The sequence below is a fragment of the Drosophila nasuta genome, chromosome X (assembly GCF_023558535.2).
Source record: "Drosophila nasuta strain 15112-1781.00 chromosome X, ASM2355853v1, whole genome shotgun sequence".
Taxonomy (NCBI): domain Eukaryota; kingdom Metazoa; phylum Arthropoda; class Insecta; order Diptera; family Drosophilidae; genus Drosophila; species Drosophila nasuta.
In genome coordinates this window covers 24,283,345-24,302,923 of record NC_083459.1, presented here as the reverse complement: position 1 = coordinate 24,302,923, position 19,579 = coordinate 24,283,345, and the positions used below count along the sequence as shown (strand labels likewise).

At 37.2% G+C, this 19,579-nt stretch overlaps 2 protein-coding genes across 4 annotated transcripts; one reads left to right on the top strand and one right to left on the bottom strand.

Moving 5' to 3' along the window:
- Positions 1-114: 114 nt before the first annotated feature.
- Positions 115-9,865, top strand: LOC132796617 (acid phosphatase type 7). Of its 3 annotated transcripts, none has more exons than XM_060807856.1 (4): positions 115-499; positions 1,533-1,711; positions 1,771-2,117; positions 2,190-3,844. In XM_060807856.1, the coding sequence occupies exons 1-4, from the start codon at positions 355-357 to the stop codon at positions 2,884-2,886; spliced, it is 1,368 nt and encodes a 455-aa protein (XP_060663839.1). In that variant the 5' UTR covers positions 115-354; the 3' UTR covers positions 2,887-3,844. The 3 variants fall into 3 exon arrangements, with proteins under 3 accessions (XP_060663839.1, XP_060663840.1, XP_060663841.1); XM_060807857.1 differs by lacking the exons at positions 1,533-1,711; positions 1,771-2,117; positions 2,190-3,844 and adding exons at positions 4,058-4,233; positions 4,304-4,647; positions 5,688-6,517 and having other exon boundaries at positions 120-499; XM_060807858.1 differs by lacking the exons at positions 1,533-1,711; positions 1,771-2,117; positions 2,190-3,844 and adding exons at positions 7,365-7,872; positions 8,359-8,920; positions 9,609-9,865 and having other exon boundaries at positions 123-499.
- An 84-nt stretch (positions 9,866-9,949) lies between these two features.
- Positions 9,950-12,140, bottom strand: LOC132796618 (uncharacterized). The gene is made up of 3 exons (XM_060807860.1): positions 11,997-12,140; positions 11,577-11,931; positions 9,950-10,382 (listed from the first exon to the last, which is right to left on the bottom strand). Exons 1-3 carry the CDS (start codon positions 12,138-12,140, stop codon positions 10,015-10,017), a joined length of 867 nt encoding a protein of 288 aa, XP_060663843.1. The 3' UTR covers positions 9,950-10,014.
- Positions 12,141-19,579: the final 7,439 nt, after the last annotated feature.

Here is a 19,579-nt window from a genome sequence, read left to right as displayed (position 1 = left end):
AGTATGGTAACCCACCCTATCGATAGCAGAAAGCAGTGAGACCATTTCTAGTTTCATATGCATCGATAAATCGAGAGGGCTATCGATGTTTTGTCATCGCTATTACAAGTATTTGTTTTTGTCTATAAATTGCTGGAAACATTCAGTTCATTTCATTTCGTTGCTGCCGTCTGCAGTAATTCAGTATTGTGGAATAATTTCTAATAAACAAACGCTAAAAATAGTCGAGGCATCAGCTGTTCGCATTGCATAGAACGAACCGATTTAGCAATGCCATTATTGCATATAGCTTAGCAAATAGAAAAGAGTAAACAACAACAAAGATAATAGAAGGAAATCAGAGCAGGGAACACAATGGTAAATTTGACCTTGTTGTTGTGCCTTGTGCTGGGGCTTTGCTTCAGCTGCAGAGCCGAGATAAAGCCGGATAGCAACAACAATGCATTGGACCTGGACATAGTTCACTATCAGCCGGAGCAAGTGCATCTAGCATTTGGAGGTACGTATTTGCCTTACATATACGTTTTTTATTTTTAAGTTAAATATATGTATGTATATAAAATGTAGATATGTATGTATTGGTGTTAAAAGTGTAAACATGAATATGGGCGATCGCAAATGCAAAGTACGCTTGAGCTTAGTTGCCTTTGCAGCCCCCCACGAAATGATAACTGTAAAATATAATAAAATCACTCACCACTTGCCGGCATATTCTCGTGCTGATATCAGCTTAATTATTTGCCTCAGTTGCTGTTTGTTGTTGCCATTGTTCCAAAAACTGCTGCGCAATAGTTAACGGTCACTGTTGTTGCCGTTGTTGTTGTTGTCGATGGCGTGATTACAACTTCATCATTCTCTCTTTCACACAAACCACAATAATGCAATAAGCAGTTGCAGTGGTTTACGCCCCAACAAACGCTATAGAACATCACAAATGCATCACTAATGAAACAATATCAGTAACAAGTGGTAAACAAAAACAAAAAAAAAGAAAGAAAAAGTCGCGCGCGTCACTTAAAGGCGGCTGCTGCACTGCTGATAAGTTATTAGCATAAGCAATTAATCACACACAAAAGACGATGGACGTTAAGCATTATTATAAAATGGTAATAAGGCCACACTCAAACCAAAGGGCTAATGTGGGGTCAGTGTTGGGGGCCATTTGGCTATTTAAAGGATCAGTAACATAGCAGTTGGCTATTTTGTGGCTGCTTTGCCCTAAGAGTCATAAGCAATCTAGCTAGAGGTCAGCACTAAGCGATAGGCAAGGCACAATAAGAACAAAAATCGAAAACGGAAAGACATCAAAATTGAAAACAAATCAAAAAGAGAGTGCGTAAGCGCGATTCAATTTCAAGTACGCTTTATTCTTTGCACATTCCATTGTTTAAATTGTTGCACACACAAATTGTTTGTTTGTTTGTTTTTATTTCGGCCGACAAAGTGTTTTTTAAAGAAATGTTTTTGCTTTTTGCATTTGTTTCCCGTACGTTATCGTCCTGCCGCCACTCGCCAAATAAACAAAAAACTAGAACGCACCGCCAGCGAAATTGTCGTTACATGGTCGACGCGCAGCCTTCCGCCGTCGAGTGATGATGAGAGGAGCAGCGTTGTCGAATATGGACTCGGCGATCTCAAGCAGCGCGCCTATGGTGAGGCCAACAAGTTTGTGGATGGCGGCGAAAAGCAGTCGACGCAATACATACACAGGGTACGCTTAACACTCACACAAAAACGTACACACACACATACTCAATGCTTTGCATTTAGGTGACGTTAAGGGAGCTGCAGGCAAACAGCAGCTATGTGTACCACTGTGGCAGCAGCTACGGCTGGTCGGCAAAATTTCAATTTCGCACTGTGGCCAGCGCCGAGCCGGATTGGTCGCCCTCGCTGGCCATTTACGGCGATATGGGCAACGAGAACGCGCAATCCTTGGCCCGACTGCAGCGGGAGACGCAGTTGGGCATGTACGATGCCATCATCCATGTGGGTGACTTTGCCTACGATATGAATACGCACAATGCGCGAGTGGGCGATGAGTTTATGCGTCAGATCGAAACGGTGGCCGCCTATGTGCCCTACATGGTTGTGCCCGGCAATCACGAAGAGAAGTTGTAAGTTGTCTCAGAGCAACTGCTGCTGCTGCTGAATGTTTGAAACTCACATTGCCTCACATTGAATTGCAGCAACTTTTCGAATTATCGCGCACGCTTCAGCATGCCCGGCGGCACCGAGAATCTCTTCTATAGCTTCAATCTGGGACCCGTGCACTTCATTGGCATCTCCACGGAAGTCTACTATTTCCTCAACTACGGCCTCAAGACGCTGGTCTTTCAATACGAGTGGCTTAAGAGTGATCTGGCCGAGGCAAATCGGCCCGAGAATCGCGCCAAGCGTCCGTGGATCATCATCTACGGCCATCGTCCGATGTACTGCAGCAATGAGAACGACAACGATTGCACACACTCGGAGACATTGACGCGCGTTGGCTGGCCCTTTGTCCACATGTTTGGCCTTGAGCCGCTGCTCTACGAGTACGGCGTGGATGTCGCGATCTGGGCCCATGAGCATTCCTACGAACGATTGTGGCCCATCTATGATTACAATGTGCGCAACGGTTCGCTCGGTTCTCCCTATGAGAATCCCCGAGCGCCGGTTCACATCATCACGGGCTCGGCGGGCTGCAAAGAGGGACGCGAACCCTTCAAGGGCAAGATACCCGAGTGGAGTGCATTCCATAGCCAAGACTACGGTTACACGCGTCTCAAGGCGCACAATGCCAGCCATTTGTACTTTGAGCAGGTGTCCGATGATCAGCAGGGTGCGATTATTGACAAGTTCTGGCTAATCAAGTCGCAGCACGGAAGTTATAGCGAACCATAGACCAAGAGAATCTTCGATACACACAAACAAACACACACACACACACAATAGTTAATTGAATGAAGCAACTTGGCAGTATTACAACAAAACATAGCAAACATTCTTAGCTGTAATAGCAAATCAACAAATCAATCCCATAAACAACTGCAACTGCAATTGCAAATTGTAAATTGCAAATTCCAATTCCCAGTACAACGCAACACAAACTGTATTTGAAACTGAGGCACAAAACACTTTTTATTTTATGGATTAGACAATTTATAAAATAATGTTATGCTAAGGCGCAAATCTGTCGATGATTTGTAATTTTCACATTCAAGGCAACTTTTGTTGCACTTTGTTATTTGATTTCTCATTTTGTGTAAACATTCAGGTTGCATTATCACTTTATATGCACAAAAGCTGAAGCGAACAAATATTTGCATTTCTTTGTACGATTTGACTTCAAGTCAATAATATCTGACAAATGTATAAAATCATGTAATCTTTTTTTTTTGTTTGTGACTTTAAACACCTTTATAATACGAGCTGGAATACTTTTAAATTGAAGTAAACTGAGCGCAATAAAATAAATATTTGAATTGCATTTCACTAAGCTTTCTACAAAAAGAATGATGTCTGATACATAAATATCAGATTTCACGCATTTGAATGTCTATCTATAAGCTTTTCCTTTATCACAATTAAAGATGTAAGATTGTTTTAAGATAAGAATACACAATTGTCCGAGTGATCGATAAGTTTTTGTAGTACGCAGAGCTCGTTAAAAATTTGTCACCTATTTCAAATAAAATAAATTTGAAAGCATAAAAAAACGGCGACTACAATTCAATATGTAATATTGCTTTAAAATAGAGAATACACAACTGATCTGCATTTGTTCGAGTGATCGATAAGTTTTATAGAACGTAAAAATCGTTAAAAATTCGTCACTTATTTCGAATTAAATATGTGAAAGCTTACGAAAGTGGTGATTACAATTGAATACGTAAGATTGTTTTAAAATAGAGAATACACAATTGTTCTGCATTTGTCCGAGTGATCGATAACAACGATAAGTTTTATAGAACGCAGAAATCGTTCAAAATTCGTCACTTATTTCGAATAAAATATGTGAAAGTATTAAAAACGGCGTTTGCTTGTGAATAATGTGTGAACTCTGTGTGTGCAGAAAGCGTGTTGGACATTGTCGTCACCTGGAACACGCGCGACAACACCAACGAATCGATCTGTGAGTACAGCGAGTATAGCGATGGAAGCAAGCTAGATCAAGTGGTTAAATCACCTCAAGGACCCGTTCGCTTTGTCGACGGTGGCGCAAAGAAGGCCGCCCAGTTCATTCATCGTGTAAGTTGTTGACTATCGACGTGCCTCCCCAGCAAATGTTATCGACCTGCCTCCACACACATACGCACAGGTGACGCTGCCGCAGTTGAAACCCGATACCAAGTACAGCTATCATTGTGGCAGCAATTGGGGCTGGTCGGCAATCTATTGGTTCCACACTCCGCTCAATCACAGCAATTGGTCGCCCTCGTTTGCCATCTATGGCGACATGGGCGTGGAGAATGCCGCCTCTTTGCCTGCCCTACAGCGGGAGACGCAGCTAGGTAAATACGATGCCATCCTCCATGTGGGCGACTTTGCCTACGACATGTGTCACGAGGATGGCGCCGTCGGCGATGAGTTCATGCGTCAGGTGGAAACAATTGCTGCCTATGTGCCCTACATGGTCTGTCCTGGCAATCACGAGGAGAAATAGTAAGTTCGTCTTTAAGATATGTTGTGTATTCTTCAACGATAATGTTTTGAGTTTTAATTTTTATGAATATTTGGAACACAATAGAAAACCCAATTTGAATTGCATATGTGTGAATAAAAAGAGATATCTTTAAATTTTTAATATGCATATGTATTTTTTGAATTCTCCTCGGTTTAAGCTCTATTAAAATAGATATATTATATTTCAAATTAGTATGTATAATATAGAAATTTCAAATTTTAATCAATTATTTGTTGCTCACTCGTATTTAAAATGAATTTTCTAAACTAACAAATGTAAATTCATTTCATTTGCTCTTGTTCATTAAAAATCTCTTCTAAAGATCTATTAAACTAGATAGAATAAAATTAGTATGTGTAATAAAGAAATTTATTATAATCATTATTTTTTGCTTCCTAAAAATGTATTAAATCACTCATCTTTAAAAATACTTTCCTTAAGTAACAAGTCTCAATTAATTGAATTGTTTCTTGCTTCTCAAAAATCAAACTAATAAAGTGCAATTTTATTCATTTTTTCTTGTTTATCAAAAATTCATTAAATTATTATTTTTTAAAATGATTTTTCTTTAATTAAGAAGCCTCAATTTAATTCGTTATGGTTTGCTTCTCAAAAATCTTTTAAGTTATTCTTATTTTAAATGAGATTTCCTAACTAAGAAATTCTAATTCATTTTATTTCTTCTTGCTTCTCAGAAATCCCTTTAATTATTTTTTTTTTAAATGACTTTTTTTTAATTAACAAGCCTCAATTCATTTCATTATTTCTTGCTTCTCAAAAATCCATATAATATATATATATATATATATATATCAAATATATATATATATCAAACGAACAAAACTTTATTCATTTCATTATGGTTTGCAATTAAAAACCTATTAAATTTGTACCTAAACTAAATCATTATCGTTGAAGAAAAAAGATGCAAAATGCAGATTTAAGCGTAACTTAATCATTAGTATAATAGAACTTGTAATGCTTACGTTACCCGGTTTAATGCCTCGCCTTGTTGCAGCAACTTTTCGCACTACATCAATCGCTTCAGCATGCCCGGCGGCAACGAGAATCTCTTCTACAGCTTCAATCTCGGTCCGGTGCACTTCATCAGCTTCAGCACCGAAGTGTATTATTTCACGCAATTCGGTCTGAAGCAAATTGTGATGCAATACGAATGGCTCGAACGGGATTTAATGGAGGCCACCAAGCCAGAGAATCGTGCCAAGCAACCGTGGATCATCACCTTCGGCCATCGTCCGATGTACTGCAGCAATGACAATGGCGACGATTGTGCCAATCACGAGACGATCGTACGCAAAGGATTGCCGGGACTGAATTTCTTTGGCCTCGAGCCGCTCTTCTACGAGTACGGCGTGGACGTTGAGCTGTGGGCCCATGAGCATTGCTACGAGCGCATGTGGCCGCTCTACAATTACACCATCTTCAATGGATCACTGGCGGAGCCGTACGTTAATCCTCGAGCACCGGTGCACATCATCACGGGTGCCGCAGGGAATAAGGAGGGACGTGAACCGTTCTTCAAGCGAATGCCGCCGTGGAGCGCTTTTCACAGCCAGGACTTTGGCTATCTACGACTCAAGGCGCACAACGCCAGCCATTTGTACTTTGAGCAGGTGTCCGATGACAAAAAGGGCGCTGTTATCGATCACTTCTGGGTGATCAAGCACAGCCATGGCGCCTACAGCGGCGTCTAAACGAAGCTGCATCGAAGCATATGCATATCCATATTCCTATCCATATCCATATATTTTGATATTATATTCGTATTTTAGTACTACGCACAAGCCTGTTAACCAAATAAATGTATTAAGCGATTATTGCAAAACATTTCAAATGGAATTATTTGTTTACGTGTGATTAGGAGAAATATATCATTTGTATTTTTTATATTAAACTTATAATCTATTATATATATCTATTGTTTAACTATTAAACAAAACAAATTTTTAAGATCGTTAATTCTCCACATCCCTAATAAAAACATCAACGTTACTTTTCAATTAAAAATTGTAAAGTAACAGCAAATAACTTACATAAAAAGACTATATAATGAAGTAATATAATGAATTATACTTAGAAAAATATAATATTTTTATTTTTCAACAAAAGTTATAATCCAACTCTTATACAAATGAAAATCGATACTCCTCAATATTCCTATTTAAATAAAGAAAACATCAGCGTTACTTTTCGATTACAAATTATAAAGCAGCAGCCAATAACTTATATCAAATACTATATAATAATCTAATATAGAGCATTATAACAAGAAGAAACATTATTTTTATTTTTTAACATAAAACTTATAGTCCAACAACAAAATTGAAAATCGATATTTCTCAATATTTCCATTTAAAGTTCCTAGTAAAAATTTTAAAGTACCAGCAAAAAACGTATATCAAAAACTATAATATAATAAATTATAGTTAGAGGAAATACATACAACAAAATTTTAAATTCGATATTTTTCAATATTCTACTTTAAATAAAAAAAACCTTACTTTTTAATTAAAAATTTTTAAGTAGCAACTTACACAAAAAGACTATATAATAATATTATAATGTATTATATAGTCTTTGCTTATATGTACATATGTATACTCTAGTTAAATTACGCATACGACATGTTGAACACTCACCTGTATTTCAATGTTTTACTCTTTCGTTTTTGCAGAGAACTTGCAGGAGATTGTGGTCACCTGGTCCACGCGCTCCTCCACCAACGGTTCAATCGTCAACTTTGTGGAGCACGCGCAGTCCAAGTGGAGCTCGGTCAGCGGCAGCTGGGAACGCTTCATCGATGGCGGCAATAAATCGCGTACTCAATACATACACAAGGTCACGTTGTCCGCCTTGAAGCCGGAGACACGCTACGAATACAATTGTGGCAGCGATCTCGGCTGGTCGGCGATCTATAGATTCACCACGCCCCCACTTGGCGACAATTGGTCGCCATCGTTGGCCATTTACGGTGACATGGGCAACGAGAATGCGCAATCCTTGGCTCGGCTGCAGCGTGACTCTCAGATGGGCATGTACGATGCCATCATCCATGTGGGTGACTTTGCCTACGACATGGACACGGATGATGCGAGAGTGGGCGATGAGTTTATGCGTCAGATCGAAACGGTGGCCGCCTATGTGCCCTACATGGTCTGTCCTGGCAATCACGAGGAGAAATAGTAAGTTATTGGATTTGATGAGGGATTAACTAACTACTAAATACACTTCAATTTATACACTTCATACACTTCAATTTCGTGTCTCACAAATTTGCCTTCTCTTCCTCTTAAGCATTCTGAAGAGTCTTCTTCTTTCTCTTCTTGGCAATCACGAAGAGAAATAGTTAGATAGTGGATTTGATAAAGGATTAACTAACTACTAAATACTTGTTAGATTCCTGTTAGAAGTTAGCAGGATACACTTCAATTTCGTGTCTCACAAATTTGACTTCTCTTCCTCTTCCGCATTCTGAAAAGTCTAAAAAAAAGAAATAGTAAGTTATTGGATTTGATGAAGGATTAACTAACTACTAAATACCTGTTAGATTCCAAAGTTAAAAGTTAGCAGGATTTGCTGATTTTTGTTTTGTCGATTTGCTGTCTCACAAATTTGGCTTCTCTTCCTCTTTCGCATTCTAAAAAGTCTTCTTCTTTCTCTTCTTGCAGCAACTTCTCGAATTATCGCGCACGCTTCAATATGCCCGGCAATGGCGACAGCTTGTGGTATAGCTTCAACATGGGCCCCATTCACTTTGTCTCCTTCTCCACGGAGGTGTATTATTTCTTCAACTACGGCATGAAGCTGCTGACCAAACAATTCGACTGGCTGGAACGCGATCTGGCCGAGGCCAATTTGCCCGAGAATCGCGCCAAGCGTCCGTGGATCATTACCTATGGCCATCGGCCGATGTACTGCAGCGATGACAAGGAATACGATTGCAATGGCCAACTGGAGACGTACATACGCCAGGGATTGCCCACATTGAAATGGTTTGGCCTCGAGGATCTCTTCTACAAACATGGCGTCGATGTCGAGTTCTTTGCCCATGAACATTTCTACACACGTCTCTGGCCCATTTACGACTTCAAGGTGTACAACGGCAGTGCTAAGGCGCCTTATACGAATCCCAAGGCGCCCATACAGATCATCACTGGCTCGGCGGGATGCAATGAGAATCGTGAGCCCTTCTCCAAAGTTTTGCCCGAATGGAATGCCTTCCACAGCAATGTAAGTTTCGCCAGCGTTGCCATCTGTTCTTTGTTTTGCTTATTATTATCGATAAGTGCAGCGAGTGTTGATCGAATTGATGGCAAGCGGTTGGCAATGTTGCAAAGGCAGAAAATGTTGCCAACTGAATCGGTTTTATGCTAGTACGATTTTGCATGTTGGCAAACGTTGCCTAAATGACTTGAAATATGGCGAAGTTGTTCACATTGTAGCCAATTGGTTTCAATAGTTATAAAAGCAGCAAATGTTGCCAGCAAGCCAGCAAGTGTTGCCAATGTAACTCGAATTGATGGCAACCGGTTGGCAATGTTGACAAGTGCAGCAAATGTTGCCAACTGAATTGGTTGAATTGGCTGACAATGTTGCGAAGCGGTTGATGCAGTTCCTGAAGATTTGCAAACGTTGTCAAAGGGACGTGAAAAACATATTGCGAAGTTGTTGACATTGTGCAGCAAATGTTGCTTAAAGTTTAGCCATAGTTATTGCATTCCATTTATCCGATAAATACAGTAAATATTAGCAAGCGATGAAGACTATTCCCTAATATTAGCAAATGTTTCCAGGCAATGTGACTGGAAATGTTGCCAAGCGCTTAACAGCGTTGCCGATGTGTTGCCAACCAATTGCATGAATGTTGCCAACTTCCTTTTTAACAAACTTTCGCCATTTGCATATTATTTCTCTACAGGATTACGGCTACACTCGCCTGAAGGCACACAACGCTACTCACTTGTACTTTGAACAGGTCTCCGACGACAAGGACGGAAAGATCGTCGACTCCTTTTGGGTGATCAAAGACAAACACGGTGCCTATGTGTAAATCTGTCTCTTTCTCTCTTGTACATGTTTTTAACTAACTTTGTGAACAAAAAAAACTGTAGCGAATTTGGAGCTTTGCTTCATTTCTTTTAACATATTAAAATTATTAAGTTAGAAAAAAAAATATTACATACATATTATCATTATAGAGTGGCGGGGGAAGGAAAGGGAGGGAGAGAGAGAAAAAAAAAAGTAAATTGCACTAAGCTTAAAAAATGTGTCCAACGCGCGCGATGTGATGAATGAATGATCAATCGGATCGGATCCATTGTGGCCTAGTAGACGGTGCCCGAGATGCCGGATCCATAATTGTAGCCAGCGGCGCCGGCGCCCAAAGGCGGCACACCGCCCAACGCCCCCAGACCGCCGCCCACAACGCTGTTGCCGTAGTTGCTGCTGTAATAGCTCGACGGATAGCCGCCGGCGCCAAAGCGTGTGTTGTAGTAGGGATATCCGGTGCCAGCGCCGCCCAGACGCGAATTGTAGTAGGACAGCGCATAGGGATTCGAGTTGTAGCCGCTGCCATAGTAGCCGCCGGCGCCCAGCGTCGAGCCATAGCCGCCCAGCGAGGAGCCGTAGCCGCCCAAGGCGGATGAGCCGTAGCCCAAGGCGGAGCCATAGCCGCCATAGCCAGCAGCGCCATCTGTGGAGTAGAAGTTGCAATTAGACGAGGAAGCTGTGAGGGGTTTTGGCCATGGCCAGCAGCGCCATCTGTGGAGTGATAGTTGTAATTATAAGTGCAAGTAAGAAGTGGGCTTTGGCAACAGCCAGCAGCGCCATCTGTGGAGTAGAACTACAAGTAAGAAGTGGGCAAGCGCAACAGATTTGCGTCTGCTCGACTGTGAGAGACCTGACAGCATTAAAAATTAAGTGGAAAATTATATAATTGATTCTGGATACTGGCTTAAATATTTTTGAGAATAAATTTAAAGTTTGCGATTGCGATTGAAATTGTAAAGAATTATGGAGGCTTAAAATTTAAAAAATTACGATTATCGGTAATGGAAGAAAATAGCAGAAAAAAAATATATATAATTTAAAAAAAACTCCCTTTAAAATTATATTTTGACTCAATCTTAGTCAGATAAATAATTGGTAATCTATGAATTTAATTTTAAGTGAGCTACAATCGTCATGAAATTTTTAAGATTCACATAGATTGCGTTATTATAGAAAATTTTAGAAAAAAAAATGAAGGAGAAATTTAAAATGCCATCTTGGTAAAAAAAATGTGATTGTTGTAAAGTGTCGGAAATATTATTATTTGTGCTTATACTATAACTTTTTTTGTTTTGACCTGTAGAATTTTTGGTTGAATACATTTTACATATTTAGCAACTCATATTGCATTCTCGAAGTAATTTTTGTAATTCTTTTTATATCGTAACTTAATTTTCAGAATGCAATAAAAATGTAATTTTAGTTAAGTATTTTATGAAATCGTATAGCAATTTTCATAATTCTATAGGAATGATTTTGCTGTTATGAGTGTGCTTAAGTATACTTGGAAAATTACGATCTTTGCATTTCATAGAAAGTCGAAAAAAGTAAATATAGTAAAACCTCAAAGATATCGAATGTGTTTCTTCAATCGCATTGAAATTTTCAAAGAAAGTTATTGCTCTTATGTGTATATATACTTGAAGAATTACGATTCATAGAAAGTCGGAAAAAGTAGAAAAAAAAAATGTTAAAATCTCAAAGATTTCGAATGTGTTTATGAGGCAGAGAAAGTCGAAGATAGCTTAATATACCTTTTAGCTGAATGTGCTTGGGAATTCCTTCAGCTGTTCATTCAGATCGATGTGAATATAACTATATAACTATATAAACTTACCTAGACCATAACCGCGTGCGCCGTAGGGATTGTAGTAGCTGTCGACTCCTGTGCCGTAGCCTGGAGTGCCAAGGGCAGATCCGTATCCGCCGTAGGCGCCGTAGTTGCTGCCGTATCCGCCGTAAGTGTTGCCGTAGCCAGCTCCGTAGCCGGCTCCAGCGCCGTAGCCAGCGTAACCACCGTATCCACCGACATAGCGCTTCTCTTGTTTCTTCTCCTGCAGCGGCGCATAATTGCTGGCGGCGCTCAGTTGATCAGCCGACGCCTCAGGTGTCGAAGCAACCTGCTCCTGATCCTGCGTCGCTGCCGATGTCATTTGGCAACTCGCCAGCAACGTGGCCGAAAGAAAAACGAACTGCGAAAGCAGAAAGTAGAAAGAGGATTAATCCACATTTGATTTGATGTCCTGGCGCAGCTTACAAAGCACTTCATGTGGTGGCCGCTTGGATGTGGATTTAACTGGATGCTACACTTGGAGTCGACTCTCTTGCTCTCTTTCTCTCTCTTTCTTGCTGCTGCTGCGCACGCGTCAACTGACAGTTGTCTAATGCTCTGGCTGCCCATCGACAGTTGCTTTTATACACACGCGAGACGATCGCAGAGAGTGAGAAACTAACAGAGAGAGAGAGAGAGGGAGACAGAGAGAGAGAGAGAGACAGAGAGTGAGTTAAGAGCGGTAGACTTCTATGACACATGCCACGAGCCACACACACATAACAAGCAACAAGTCAACAACAAATCTGAAGCGTTGCGGTCAACTAAATTGGCCTAGGAAACAATGTTGGGTTTTTTTTTAGTTTTTGGGGGGTTCGGTTTGGCCACAAGAAATCTGTCACAGTTGACCAGAGGGGAAGCCTATAAAGAGAAGTTATTATCATTGAAATAATAAATAAGAAAAAAACATAATAATAAAAAGAAATATTATAAAAAATAATAATAATATATGATTAACTTAATTGATTAAAGAAAAAAACAATAATATTATATTATTAAGAAAATAAAAAATATACTAAAATAAATATATGAAGAGCTGTTATTATCATTGAAATCGTAATGAATACAAATAAGAATTATCATAAAATAAATATATGGAAATGTTATTATCATGAAAATAATAGTAAAATTAGTAGATTAAAGTAAAAACAGTAAAAATATTCAAAAAATAACACTTATAATAAAATAAATGTTATTATCATTGAAATCATAAAAAAAGTGGTACTGTGATTAATTAAAGTGAAAACAGTAACAATAATATAAATACAATAAAATACAAATAACAATAATAAATATAACTAAATAGGTAAAGATATGAGTATTAAAGTATTAAGTATTAAAATAATACAAATTACATGTAACGAAAGTAATACAGTAATAATAGTAAACAAGTAAGAAAGCAAAGTAAAAAATACCATCAGTATACCGCAAAAAAATATAAAATATACCAAAATTTAGTACTATATCTATAATATTGATATGGTAAAATGTTCAAAATATACTATAAAATACACAATATGCCATAGAGTATTAGAATTTACCAGATTATCAGCCAAGTAGAAGTTTTTGCCCACACAAAAGTTTTTCTTAAATAACTTCTACAATTTCCGATTCGGCTATTGACGATGATCATGAATATATAGGGGCCAGAGATGCGTCCTTCTACCTGTTACATATGTTACATTTAATGTCGAAAAATTATAGCTCTATCTCTTATAGTCTCTGAGATCTAGGTGTTCATACAGACGGACAGACACACAGACGGACATGGCTAGATCGACTCGGGTGTTGACGCTGATCAAGAATATATATACTTTATAGGGTCGGAGATGCCTCCTTCTAGCTGTTACATACATTTCCTGCCGGCACAAAGTTATAATACCCTTCTACCCTATGGGTAGCGGGTATAAATACTGATTCGACTATGAACTTTTTACTTTACCAATATTCAATTTCTATAAATATTTATTTTTTGCTCATACATGTTTATTTCTATACATACTTTTACACAAATTCATAGTAAATATTTATTTACATATTTTGCTTCCTTTTTGCAGATCTTTATTTAGTTTGTAATATAATGAAATAATTTGTTGACTTTCAATTTCCTTTTCTTCTACTTCCCCCATTCAGTTGAATATATCTCAACATTTCTCATATTTCACTCGCATTCTCAATTTATCTAGATAAATATCGCAATCTTTCGATTTCGATTTGAGTTTTGACGCTGATCTATTGCTGTTGATCGACACACATCTCAAGCACATATTTAGATTTGAGTTTGAGTTTGATGTTGATGTTGAGGTTGAGTTTGAGTTCGTAACTGACTAACTGACTTGTTTGCTGGCATTATCAATATTCCCACGATCTACGACAATTACCAACTTCAGCCGTAAGACGTAAGTCGAGTCGGATGACAAATGCTAATTGAATCATTAACTTGACCCTGGCTAAACTAATTGCCCAACATAAAATGAAACAATAACAGCAATAACTACTCTAAACGGATACGCGATATACTTTTGTGAGTGATTCAGTTTTCGTGATTTTCACTTTTCAACAACTTATCTAGCTTATTTATATTTATTTTTGCAATTTGATTTTTTGAGGCAACTCTTTTTTTTATTGCAAAATATCTTGCAAGATGAAAACAATGCGCGCAATTGTCATAAATACTTATTGCGTTTAGTTGGCAGATTATTGGTTAAAAGTTAGGGGAATTTTATTATTGCCAGCTAGGAATATGGCAACAAATTTACTATGCAAGAAGAAGTATAGAAATTTAAAGCCTTAAAGTTTAAAATCCTTTTATTTGCACTTTGACTGCATTTATAATTTTATAAAATTAACTTTTTAATCGAGAAATAGCATTTTTAGTAACATTCATTTATATTCGATTTTTGTAACATGAACATTTCAAAATTAAAGATTACAAAATGCATTTGCAACTCACGTTTGTTATTTCACTTTGCGCACACATTGCGTATACGCCCCGTGATGCCGTGTGCGTGTGTGTGTGCTCAAGAAATTATGCGGCTAAAGAATCATTGTCTGTCTTGAGAAAGAGAGAAAAAATCACAGCGCATCCCAGGGCCGCAACAGCGACAACGCGACAACTTGGCCAAAAGCCAACACACACAACTTTTAGCCATCTTTCGTGTTGTCAAGCCAAGTCAAGTCAAGTTAACACTTTTCACAAGTGCGCAGCGATAACAATGTGCGTTCACTCATTTAGACTTCTTCGATTTCTACACACACAACTTGTGCAGGTCGCAAAAGATACAAATGTATCTAGATACATTTTCGGGAATTCAAAATTGGGTCTGCGGCAAACACTGACAGAAATTGGCAAGCGGAAGTTGAAAACTATTGATTGACTTAAGTTTTAACTTATTATTATTCATTATTCATAATAATATATTAATAAATTTTAATTTAGTTAAATTGCATTATAGCTAAGAAATAGTTAAAAGTCAACGGAGAAGTTTTAAAACCTCTTTTAGCGAGAAAATTATGAATGAAATAAATAATCTATATTTATTTATTATACTAAATCTATTAGTAAATACTAATTGAATTTAAGGAAAAAAGAATGCAGATTGCTGTGGCCTATGCCTATCATAATTTTAAGTTTAGTTTTTGTTATAAAATTAGGTTTTTCTTTGAAGCAGTTTGTAAGAGGTTAATGGTATAAAATATATTTTTTAATTAATAATTACTATCAAGATATGTGAAATTTTATTTGGATTGTAAAAACTTTTATTAAAAATCTGCATTTAGAATTGAGTTTAATTTAAACAACAAATACTCCAAAGGTTACTCATAAATTTATTTTGATAAGTATCAAATTGCTTTCAGCGTGAAAATTCATGTTAGATGAATGTAAAGAATAGATTACTATAACAACACAGGGAAAAACTAATTTGGACCAAACCTCATTATATTATTATAAAATTGTAAGAAATACCCGCTTTTAAATAAAAGTATTAAATTTAAAATATACCAAAATAATATACTAAAAAATACTAAATGTTATATTTGGTATATTTATGCAGTACTATATTAAAATATACCACTGAGTACAAAATATACCAAAAGGGTGTATTTGGTATATTCACATATTACTTCATTCAAAATATACCATAGAGTGCAAAATATACAAGATTGTCAGTAAAAGAAACTAAAGTAACTAAGTATGTAAGAAGACGTTTTTGCCCATACAAAAGTATTGATTAACTTCGACAATTTTTCTATGTATAAAGAAATAGTTTTGTATGGGAATTGTGCACTTTATGGTATATTTTGAATATACTACAATATCAATATACACAATAAACCATTTGGTATATTTTAAGTGTTTTATTTGTATATTATTACGGTATAATTTGAATGTAGTACTATATCAATATACCAAATATAGACTTTGGTAAATTTTCAGTATTTTTTCGGCTTACTAACTTAGTATATTTTGTAATCTATGGTATATTTTTAATGTAGAACTATATCAGTATACCAAATATACCATTTGGTAATTTTTTAGTATATTGTGGTATATTATTTTGATATATTTTATTTTACGGGGTAGCGGGTATCTTAAGTCTTGTTTTGATGCTTTAATGAAGATTATTATTTATTTAGAATAATTTCTACAGATGTATATATAGTCAGATCAACTGAAATAGCGATTAATATTAAATGAGTTTTGAGGTGTGATCAATTTCTCGCAGTGTATCAGCTGGTTGTGGTACCGTTAGTTGGCCAATAGAGTAGAGTAGACCAAGTATTTAGGCCCATCTTTGTTTTGGGCTGGCAAAAGTTGGCGATTTAGGGCGTGGCCCCGGCCCTCCCCGCCTCGTTGTCTGACTAAACAGGCGAACAACAAGCGAAGTGAACAAGTGAACAACAATTGCGTTGTTCTAATTCAACAGGCAAATCACGAACAAAAACAACAACAACAACAACAGCTTTGATATTAGCTCATGTTGTTGCTGTCACATTTCACACGCCCCTCAATTATAATTTACAAACCGATTTTAATTATAATTTTTCAAATTGAGCAAAACGAAGCTAAAGCCGCAAATGAAGCGGAGAGACAAGAGAAGCTTGAAACAAAGCGGAGGAAAATTATATGGAAAATCTATGAAAATATAATCATGGCTTGGCTTGGCTTTGGGTTGGGTTTGAGTTTGAGTCTTGCCTTTGAGTTTGCCTTGCCGCTTGGCGTTGAACTTGCACTTTGCATAATTGCAGAAAGAACAAAAAATAACAAAAAAAAAAACAAAGAGAAAAAAGAAAAAAAGAGTCGAGTGCAGTTGCAGTTGCTTCTCACACAATTATCCATTTAATGTGGGCATAATTCTTGTGCGAAAGCCCCCAGAAAAGATCCCAGCCAGAAGTCACACACTTGGACTTGGCCCTGAGATTGCCACACAGCATTTGCAACAGCATTTGCAACAACAATTGCCACAACAACAACGACAACAACAATTGAAAATATATTCCGAAAATAAAATCAATTTCAAGCAAAACTCACATAAATATTGGCTTGTGTGTATTTCGAATGTTTTGTTTTCTGCTGTCAATAGAATTAGCCACGTGCCACGCCCCCTTTGGCAGCTGAGGTACGCCTTCGAGCTGATCGCGTTGCTACCGCAAATTGCATTTCATATGAGCCCTGGAGTATGCTTGACTTGTCACTACCCTGTAGCTAAACTTTAATTGAAATTCACTGCCTTTCTACTGCCTATGGAAAGTCCTAATGACTGCTTGCGGAATTTTCCACACCTTCATTGAAAAAAAGTTTGAAGTGCCTTTGCTACGCGATTCTCAAAAAGGCTCTAATACTAATACACCTTTCTCTACGCTTCTCAAAAAAACTTTGCTACTTCTATGGAAAGTCTTAATGCGATTCTCAGAACCGTTTTCTCTTACTAGGGAATGACTGTTCATATAATTTTCTGAACCATCGAATGGCATAAAAAAATATTTTATTATAAAATCTCTTTTGTACTAAAACGCCTCTCTCTACGCTTCTCAAAAAAAGTTATTCTACTTCTATGGAAAGTCTTAATGACTGTTCGCAGAATTTTCTGCACCTTCATAGCATAAAATTAGTCTAATTTAAAATATATTAAGTTGAAGCGCCTTTATCTGTGCTTTCCAAAAAGCTTACTACTTCTATGTATTTATTTCTTTCTTTCTTTTCAATGTATTTCTGTTTTCACTACTTTATTACGAAATCTTCATTATACTAAAGCGACTCTCTCAGCGCTTCTCAAAAATAAGCTAAAGATCTGGAGGACTTAAAATCATAGTCATACATTCTTTGTACCTTTAAGTGAAATAATTTACTATAAATACCAACAAATTTGTATTAAAATATTATTAATGCTGTATTTAATAGTTAATTAGCATCAAATTCAGAGTTGAAGTTTAACTTCAATCTCAACTCCTTACTACCCCATATGCTACCTATCTACAGAGTATACAGGTCGACTCATGCGACCTGTTTCTAGTATAGCGTCAATATGCTTCATCTCAACATGCCGGTAACTATCGATCTACCCCTTCAATTAGTCACTTGAGCAAATTTTGAAATGATCGAGACGAGCGAGCGAGCGAGAGAAAGAGAGAGAGAGAGAGAGAACAATGGACGGGGATTGTCTCAAATGTATATTTGGTGGGGTTAAGAGAGCTGCGACATAAGTATGACATTTTCATAAATCTTTTGTCATGCCGTTGCGCCTTTTGCCACATTGTAATGCAACCCGATTTGCTGACTTGTTGTTGTTGTTGTGGGATGTGAAGAGCGAGAGCTGAGCATAAATTGTGATAGCATTGTCTTCTTGTCACTCTGATCGAGACGGAGTCTGTGTTGATGTTTCTGTTACTGTTTAGGGGCATCAATGTCAAGATCGCAGCGATCATAACTCTTTTGCGGCACAATGGATATCACAGCAATGCAACGACAAGTCTCATTTCGGATGAAATAAAACCAACCAAATTACGTATACGTAATGTAAGTGTCATCTCAACTGGCTCTGTTAAGTATTATGCTAATTAATATATTAAAAATTATGCCAACAGTCATTAGAACTTTCTATAGAAGCAGAAAACTATTTTGAGAAGCGCAGAGAGGGGCGCATTAAGGTAACGCAAATTTTATAATAAGCTACTTTTATGCCTTACTTTTGGCGACTTTTTAGTCCTAAAATGTTGTGTCTGCAATTCAATTAATTTTAAAATCAATTCAGCTTTATAAAGAAATTAATTTTAAATTAAAACAAGTAAAAAAAAAGCTACAGTCGAGTGTACTCGACTGTGAGATGCCCGCTACCCATTTTGAATAAAAGAAATATATTTTGCGGTATTTTCTCAAAATATACCGAATATACTGCAAAAAATACTAAACATATACCAAATGGTATATTTGGTATATCGACATAGTACCGCATTCAAAATATACCATAAACGGCACAATATACCAGATTGTCAGACAAAGTAACTAAGACCCCCAGTAAGTAGGCGTTTTTGCCCATACAAAAGTATTTCTTTAATAACTTCGACAATTTTTATCTGATCGCAACCAAATTTTCAGGAATCATAACTACTATAGTAGTTATTATATATACCAAAATCGCAACTTTAGCTTTAAAATTACGCTTGGCAAAAAATTTGAAACAAACTTGATCTGCGTGCAAACATAACAAATGCCGTCGAAAACAAAAGATTGCTCTATCTCTTATAGTCTCTGAGATCCAGTGTTTCATATGGACAGACGGACATGGCTAGATCGTCTCGGCTGTTGACGCTGATCAAGAATATATATACTTTATAGGGTCGGAGATGCCTCCTTTTAGCTGTTACATACATTTCCTGCCGGCACAAAGTTATAATACCCTTCTACCCTATGGGTAGCGGGTATAAATGTAGAATAAAATGTGTTCTCCATTGATAAATGTTGTTAATATTTGTATAATTCAGAGTTCAAAGTATGTTATTTTCCCCTT

Bases quoted from the DNA above. Each gene is read 5' to 3' on its own strand.
- LOC132796617 (XM_060807856.1), top strand. From the start codon at position 355: ATGGTAAATTTGACCTTGTTGTTGTGCCTTGTGCTGGGGCTTTGCTTC. The intron at 500-1,532 runs GTACGTATTTGC...ACAAAAAACTAG, and splicing joins AGTGCATCTAGCATTTGGAG to AACGCACCGCCAGCGAAATT. The intron at 2,118-2,189 runs GTAAGTTGTCTC...ATTGAATTGCAG, and splicing joins GGCAATCACGAAGAGAAGTT to CAACTTTTCGAATTATCGCG.
- LOC132796618 (XM_060807860.1), bottom strand. From the start codon at position 12,140: ATGGGCAGCCAGAGCATTAGACAACTGTCAGTTGACGCGTGCGCAGCA. The intron at 11,932-11,996 runs GTAAGCTGCGCC...CTGCTTTCGCAG, and splicing joins GCCACCACATGAAGTGCTTT to TTCGTTTTTCTTTCGGCCAC. The intron at 10,383-11,576 runs GTAAGTTTATAT...TCTACTCCACAG, and splicing joins CGCACGCGGTTATGGTCTAG to ATGGCGCTGCTGGCTATGGC.